We start from the raw sequence: 8,456 nt of genomic DNA on the forward strand, positions 1-8,456 counted from the left end.
CTCTAACACTGCATGAGAATGATGGAATTAGTTCAATATGGAGATGCTTCAAATGGAATACTTCACATTGAATATTGCTGGGGAGTGTTTGCGCTGTGGGCAGGGAAATGCTGGCTCTTTTTTTATTCAGTCTAATATAAAGTACTGCAGACATCCCTCTTAGGACTACTGCTGCAGTCGGCACAGTGTCTGCAGTTAGAAGACCCTCTCAGCAAAAACATACCAGCTAATCCCATTCTAACGCTATCTGCATCACATAATGATAAAGCTACTTTTAGTAGGGCAATCTAGAAGTCATTACAATGGAGAATTGCAGTGATGTGTGTACAAAAATTCATATTGTATGTTGTATTCAATGAGGCTACCGTATGGTTTTGTGATATATGTCAATTACATCATTATTTTCACTCTTCTGAGATATTGGTCTAAACGTATAGCATTTCAGGCTTAGAATTATGTCATTATTTTAAATCATTCCAATGCAATTTGTACTGATTTTGAGAGTGTGATGTGGTCATTGACCTGACCTACAGTATGTGGACTCATGACTAAACTGACACATTGTCCTTCCTCCTCTCTCTCTCCCTCCATCCTCCCTCTCTTCTTCTCCTGTCGTGGCCCCGTGGTGGGGCGCTGGTGACCTTGAGTGAGTTATTTATAGCGTTGGTGGCGGCGGTGCAGACTGGGAGCAGGGTACCAGACGCTCCTCAGGGGAGACCGTACAGAAAGAGAGAGAGACAAAGAGAGAGATGGACCCTGACGAAGGTTCAAATCAAACCTCACTGAATAGGTTTCCTCAAGTGGATGGCAATCACGTCATCAATTAGCTGTTTTTGGTTAGACCTGGTGTAGGAAATAAGATGAATCCGATCTAATGAGTCAATCACCAGAATAGAAACAGCAGATCTAGCTCTAACATTGAGACAATGGGGAATCAAGTGCTCAAAACCCATCACTTGTTTTAGATCTGTAAACACAATCATACGATGGATGGTTTTATCATTAGATCTGATTCATCTGGATTAACTGAAACAATAGCCAGTTCACCATGAATTTCACATTTTCAAATATTGAAATCACATCTAATGATGAAACTATCCATTGGATGACTTCACGCTTTTTACCTACGATCAGTATTCCAAAGATCACCAAACACCAGTCACGTATTCATTTCAACACCTTTTATTTACATCTTCCCCAAATACAACTCAAATGCCATTTATGCTTCATCTGCTTCCATCACGTTTGCCTCTTGTCTTTAGTTCAGTCCATCATCATTTCCCCAGTCCACCTTCCCTCCACCCTGCCCCCTATCTCTGCCCCTCAGCTCCAGCCTCAGTCTACGGGCCCCTGAAAGATGAGTTTGATGTGGCCCTGCTCACCTGTCAGCCAGGTGCCGCAGAAGGGGCATGCGGCGTGGAAGGCGTGCGTTCCGTGCGGCAGCGGGATCTGGCTCCAGCCCGCCACTGTTTTTTCCGAGCACACGTGGCCGCAGGGGCAGAAGGCGTGCGTCGGTGGCCCTGCGTCCAGGTACAGCCCGCCCTCGCAGCCAAGCCACAGGGGCACGTAGGGACCCACGCACCGGCACATGGGGCACTCCCTCTCCCCGGTACTCGCCGGAGCCGTCCCCCCGGGGCCCACGTTGTGGCCCTTGTCTTTCCGGTAGCCCCAGTTGTGGTAGCCGTGCACGTGACCACAGTTGACATAGACCCAGGGCTGCTTCTTGTCCACAATCTCTCGCTGGGCCAGGCTGGGGAAGGCCAGGGTGTTGAAACCCACAGGGCACTGGGGCCGGGCGGCATTCAGCTCCTGGCGGAGGGACTCCAGCTGCTTTAGGGTGGGGGTGCGGCGCAGGCCCGACGGGGTACGCCACAGGAGGGTGGCACCGCACAGGTCAATCAGAGAGCCATCCTGCAGGGTATTGGACTCGTTCTCTACCTGGAGGGTACAGACAATACTGTAACTGTCAAACTATAACTATTTGCATACATTGTTTCCTTTTTCTGTGCCTTTTAAACTTTTTCTTTCTGTTTCCCTTCCCTACGAACACTTGATGGCACTGTGATCATCCTACCCTGTCGCATACCATCATGAATTGAATCAAATGCTAACGATCGATTCACAAAATATCATTAATTAATTCACACCCAGTTGGGAAACTCTAAAGCTCATCAGACGTTTAGCCTGACTGTGGAGTCCTTGATATAACCCCTTAGACACACACACACACACACACATACATATATATATACAGTGAGGGAAAAAAGTATTTGATCCCCTGCTGATTTTGTACGTTTGCCCGCTGACAAAGAAATGATCAGTCTATAATTTTAATGGTAGGTTTATTTGAACAGTGAGAGACAGAATAACAACAACAAAATCCAGAAAAACGCATGTCAAAAATATTATGAATTGATTTGCATTTTAATGAGGGAAATAAGTATTTGACCCCCTCTCAATCAGAAAGATTTCTGGCTCCCAGGTGTCTTTTATACAGGTATCAAGCTGAGATTAGGAGCACACTCTTAAAGGGAGTGCTCCTAATCTCAGTTTGTTACCTGTATAAAAGACACCTGTCCACAGAAGCAATCAATCAATCAGATTCCAAACTCTCCACCATGGCCAAGACCAAAGAGCTCTCCAAGGATGTCAGGGACAAGATTGTAGACCTACGCAAGGCTGGAATGGGCTACAAGACCATCGCCAAGCAGCTTGGTGAGAAGGTGACAACAGTTGGTGCGATTATTCGCAAATGGAAGAAACACAAAAGAACTGTCAATCTCCCTCGGCCTGGGGCTCCATGCAAGATCTCACCTCGTGGAGTTGCAATGATCATGAGAACAGTGAGGAATCAGCCCAGAACTACACGGGAGGATCTTGTCAATGATCTCAAGGCAGCTGGGACCATAGTCACCAAGAAAACAATTGGTAACACACTACGCCGTGAAGGACTGAAATCCTGCAGCGCCCGCAAGGTCCCCCTGCTCAAGAAAGCACATATACATGGCCGTTTGAAGTTTGCCAAAGAACATCTGAATGATTCAGAGGAGAACTGGGTGAAAGTGTTGTGGTCAGATGAGACCAAAATCGAGCTCTTTGCCATCAACTCAACTCGCCGTGTTTGGAGGAGGAGGAATGCTGCCTATGACCTCAAGAACACCATCCCCACCGTCAAACATGGAGGTGGAAACATTATGCTTTGGGGGTGTTTTTCTGCTAAGGGGACAGGACAACTTCACCGCATCGAAGGGACGATGGAACGGCGCCATGTACCGTCAAATCTTGGGTGAGAACCTCCTTCCCTCAGACAGGGCATTGAAAATGGATCGTGGATGGGTATTCCAGCATGACAATGACCCAAAACACACGGCCAAGGCAACAAAGGAGTGGCTCAAGAAGCAGCACATTAAGGTCCTGGAGTGGCCTAGCCACTTCACAAAATAGATAGCATTATGGAAGGAAAGAAAATTATGTGGATATATTGACGCAACATCTCAAGACATCAGTCAGGAAGTTAAAGCTTGGTCGCAAATGGATCTTCCAAATGGACAATGACCCCAAGCATACTTCCAAAGTTTTGGAAAAATGGCTTAAGGACAACAAAGTCAAGGTATTGGAGTGGCCATCACAAAGGCCTGACCTCAATCCTATAGAAAATGTGTGGGCAGAACTGAAAAAGCGTGTGCGAGCAAGGAGGCCTACAAACCTGACTCAGTTACACCAGCTCTGTCAGGAAGAATGGGCCAAAATTCCCCCAACTTATTGTGGGAAGCTTGTGGAAGGCTACCCGAAAGGTTTGACCCAAGTTAAACAATTTAAAGGCAATGCTACCAAATACTAATTGAGTGTATGTAAACGTCTGACCCACTGGGAATGTGATGAAATAAATAAAAGCTGAAATAAATCATTCTCTCTACTATTATTCTGACATTTCACATTCTTAAAATAAAGTGCTGATCCTAACTGACCGAAGACAGGGAATTTTTACTAGGATTAAATGTCAGGAATTGTGAACAACTGAGTTTAAATGTATTTGGCTAAGATGTAAACTTCCGACTTCAACTGCATATATACACGTGGTCCTCTGTAGCTCAGCTGGTAGAGCATGGCGCTTGTAACGCCAAGGTAGTGGGTTCGATCCCCGGGACCACCCATACACAAAAATTTATGCACGCATGACTGTAAGTCGCTTTGGATAAAAGCGTCTGCTAAATGGCATATTATTATTATTATTATTATTATTATATACACACATGTGATAGCCTTGATAATGAGACAGGTTTGAGGCTTGAGGTTTCCTTTATCAATTATTTTACTCATAAAATATCATCAATTATCTCATCATTCATAGTTGGATAGTCTAATCTCAGTGTCCTTCAGATACCTCCAGACATAACAGTAGTCCTGATAACCAGACAGGTATCAGGCTTTATTTCCCATGTCTCCCCCATCCTCCTCCCCCCTGTGGCTTGCCACTGATGACCCCCCCCCTCACCAATTTTCCCCTCTGCTGGGCAGAGCGCGTCTCCCGCAGGGCGAAGACGTTCCCGCACACCGAGATCTCCCGCCACACTCCCGGCGCTGGCTCCGACACAAACTCCCCCGCCGGGTGCATCACCAGCACACCATTGGTGGTCAGGCCGTCCATCAAGCCGTCTGACGTTCGCCATTTGGCAGCCCGCTCCTGAGAGACCCGCACACAAACAGACAGACAGAGAGCCAAGGTGAGGGATAGTGATGGATAAAAGCAGAGAAAGATAAAAAGAGAGAAGGGGGTAGAAGGAGAGGAAGAGGAGTTAGAAAGAGAGAGAAAGAGATGGGTGGGGGAGAGAGAGAGAGAGGGAGGGAGGGAGGGTGGGGGAGAGAGAGAGAGAGGGTGGGGGAAAGAGAGAGAGTGAGAGAGAGAAAAAATAAACAGCTAACATTGCTTTTCTGCACTGCTATATTTAGACCAGAGTAGGACTACTATACTGACTAACACACAGAGATGCACACACACACACATAAACATTGCAGGGCATTCAGTCCCTGCAGTGGCAGTGTTATGATATTTTCTTTCAGTGGGCATATAATTAAAAGCAGGCATGACTACAAGCTATTCAACCAGTGTTATTGTATAAGCCTTTCAGAACATTTATGTCCTAATATTTTGAACAAACTATCTTTCTCCATCCCTCTCTCTCTCTCTCTCTCTCTCTCTCTCTCTCTCTCTCTCTCTCTCTCTCTCTCTCCCCCTCTCTCTCTCTCTCTCTCTCTCTCTCTCTCTCTCTCTCTCTCTCTCTCTCTCTCTCTCACTCTCTCCATCCATCCCCCTCTCTCTCTCTCTCTCTCTCTCTCTCTCTCTCTCTCTCCCTCTCCCCATCCCTCTCTCTCTCTCTCTCTCTCTCTCTATCTCCCTCTCTCCATCCCTCTCTCTCCCTCTCTCCATCCCTCTCTCTCTCTCTCTCCACCTCCACAGTAGCAGTGGGTCGAGCTGCCTGCCTGACTCCGCTATCTGCCAAGGACATTGTGTGTGTGCCAGTTATAGAGGAGGGAGCCGTGCTGAGGTTATTCAGCCTTCGCTTCATTGACAGCAGCTAGCAGCTCTTAAGCTATTGAGGGCTCTAAGGTTTCTCTCCTGTATTTTTTGCATAGCCGCTCACCGACCACATGCTACGATGCTAAGATGAATTATACAAGTCTCTGTGGTGGGGTTAGGTTAGTCATCCGGATGTTATGTCATGATGATGTCACGACGTGGTCACATTGTCCTATTCGTTTGTCTTTTAGTGTCACAAGGTTGCATGTGATGTCATGCTATAATTGACATCAATGCCATCATTTTGTTGTATATCTGTAGTCAACAAAACCATTTTCAGAATAAACGCTTCTTTCTTGTGTGATATTCACTAAAGCATATGTAAGTATATCATACCGGCGTATGGTATATGAACTATCCTGTCATTGCCATTGATCACTGTTGGCACACGACACACATTGACCGGTCAATCGTTTCAAAAACATTACAACCTTCTTTAATCCAATCCAATATGGCCGCCCTTCCTGCCCCTCATAATCAAATGCTAGTGGAGGTCAGTGGCAGACTGGCGGTGTGGCAGTACAGTGTGTCTGACTCGGACCCTGGGGCCGACTCCCATCGATGGAGATGAGTACAGCTGGACTCCTGCCTCCAATATCTTCCACAATGACACTCCCTCCCTCACGCTCTCCCTTCATCCCCACCCACGGCCTCCCCATCGCTCCCCTGCCAACTCTCTCTCTCTCTCCATTTACACTCCAAGTTCATCTCGCAGAACCCCTTCGATAACTCATTCCCTGTATGGGCGAGGGGGATGGGGGAAGGAAGGGAGAAGGTGGAACTGAGTGCCTCTGCCAGAATGGATAAAACGCAAGCAACCCCCCTCTCCTTCACTGCACTGGACCACTGCACTGTGATTTTATGGCAGTCTATTGTTGTGTTTGCTGATTGGAGTGGTTTTCAGCAAACAAACACTCACACTCCCATGCACAAGCGCGGGCAAGCACACACACACACACACAGATACAGACAGAAGTGTTTGCTGGCTGAAAAAAATCGATACAGTTACGTATCGGGATATTATTTTTAACGATATAGTGTATCGTATCGTTTTGACAATATCGCAATATTATTTTTGCACTAATTGGCTGTACCGGCAACAAAACTCCAGTATTTTTCCTTCATATCATTCAGATGTTCATTGGCAAACTTCAGACGGCCCTGTATATGTGCTTTCTTGAGCAGGGGGACCTTGCAGGCGCTGCAGGATTTCAGTCTTTCACGGCGTAGTGTGTTACCAATTGTTTTCTTGGTGACTATGGTCCCAGCTGCCTTGAGATCATTGACAAGATCCTCCCGTGTAGTTCTGGGCTGATTCCTCACTGTTCTCATGATCATTGCAACTCCACGAGGTGAGATCTTGCATGGAGCCCCAGGCCGAGGGAGATTGACAAGTCTTTTGTGTTTCTTCCATTTGTGAGTAATCGCACCAACTGTTGTCACCTTCTCACCAAGCTGCTTGGCGATGGTCTTGTAGCCCATTCCAGCCTTGTGTAGGTCTACAATCTTGTCCCTGACATCCTTGGAGAGCTCTTTGGTCTTGGCCATGGTGGAGAGTTTGGAATCTGATTGATTGATTGCTTCTGTGGACAGGTGTCTTTTATACAGGTAACAAGCTGAGATTAGGAGCACTCCCTTTAAGAGTGTGCTACTAATCTCAGCTCGTTACCTGTATAAAAGACACCTGGGAGCCAGAAATCTTTCTGATTGAGAGGGGGTCAAATACTTATTTCCCTCATTAAAATGCAAATCAATTTATAACATTTTTGACATGCGTTTTTCTGGATTTTGTTGTTGTTATTCTGTCTCTCACTGTTCAAATAAACCTACCATTAACATTATAGACTGATCATTTCTTTGTCAGTGGGCAAACATACAAAATCAGCAGGGGATCAAATACTTTTTTCCCTCACTGTATATAGAATCGTGAAAATCGTGAGCATCACAATACATATCGTATCGGCACTAAGTATTGTGATACTATTGTATAGTGAGGTCCCTGGCAATTCCCAACCCTAACACACACATCACCCACATACAGTAAGTAGTTTATTGGGGTATCTGTATTTTACTATTTATATTTTTTACTACTTTTTACTCCACTATATTCCTAAAGAAGATATGTACCTTTTTACTCCCAAACATTTTCCCTGACACTCAAAAGTACTTGTTACATTTCGAATGCTCAGGAAGGACAGCAATATTGACCAATTCACACACCTATCAATATAACGGGTTGTCATCCCTACTGCCTCTGATCTGGCAGACTCACTAAACACAAATACTGCGTTTGTAATGATGTCTGAGTGTTGGTGTGTGCCCCTGGCTGTCCTTAAAATTAAGAAAATTGTGCCGTCTGGTTTTCTCAATATAAGGAATTTTATGTATAGCATTTACTTTTACTTTTTACTTTTATTCATGTATGACAATTTAGTACTTTTTACACCACTGTACTTAAGTACATTTAAAACCAGATACTTTTAGACTTTTACTCAAGTATTATTTTACTGGTTGACTTTCACTTTTACTTGACTCATTTTCTATTAAGGAATTTTTACTTTTACTCAAGTATGACAATTGAGTACTTTTCCCTTCACTGCACACATATCAATTTAATCACGGCTCCTTGATTCCCATAATTCCCATTTCTCTGCAGTTTGTGCGAATGTGTCTGTGTATAGAATCTAACAATGCTGTCATAAATCCAATCCATTAAAAGAGCCGTGGCCCTCAGAGCCTGAAAACAAATGCGGCCGTCCCGTACGTGTGTCTACTGATATTTACCATAGATGATCTAATCTCTAAACAAAGTGCGGCCTGGGCTGTTTTTGTGGCTGGGCGCTGGGCCAACCAGCCAATGAGAGGCCATAACACTAAG

The 8,456-nt window shown here is 45.3% G+C and overlaps 1 protein-coding gene across 1 annotated transcript in view; it reads right to left on the reverse strand.

Moving 5' to 3' along the window:
- Nucleotides 1–1,335: 1,335 nt before the first annotated feature.
- LOC311118009 (E3 ubiquitin-protein ligase pellino homolog 1-like) overlaps nt 1,336–8,456 on the reverse strand; it is a gene marked incomplete at both ends in the record, with an annotated part of 10,451 nt that continues 3,330 nt past the window's right edge. The window contains 2 exons of the mRNA XM_084192888.1: nt 1,336–1,938; nt 4,496–4,684. Of these exons, the coding sequence (XP_084049014.1) occupies nt 1,336–1,938; nt 4,496–4,684 (792 nt within the window). The remainder of the gene's footprint in view (nt 1,939–4,495; nt 4,685–8,456) is intronic.

The sequence above is a fragment of the Coregonus lavaretus genome (genome assembly GCF_964263955.1).
Source record: "Coregonus lavaretus genome assembly, contig: HAP1_SCAFFOLD_6403, whole genome shotgun sequence".
In the NCBI taxonomy this organism is placed as follows: Eukaryota; Metazoa; Chordata; class Actinopteri; order Salmoniformes; family Salmonidae; genus Coregonus; species Coregonus lavaretus.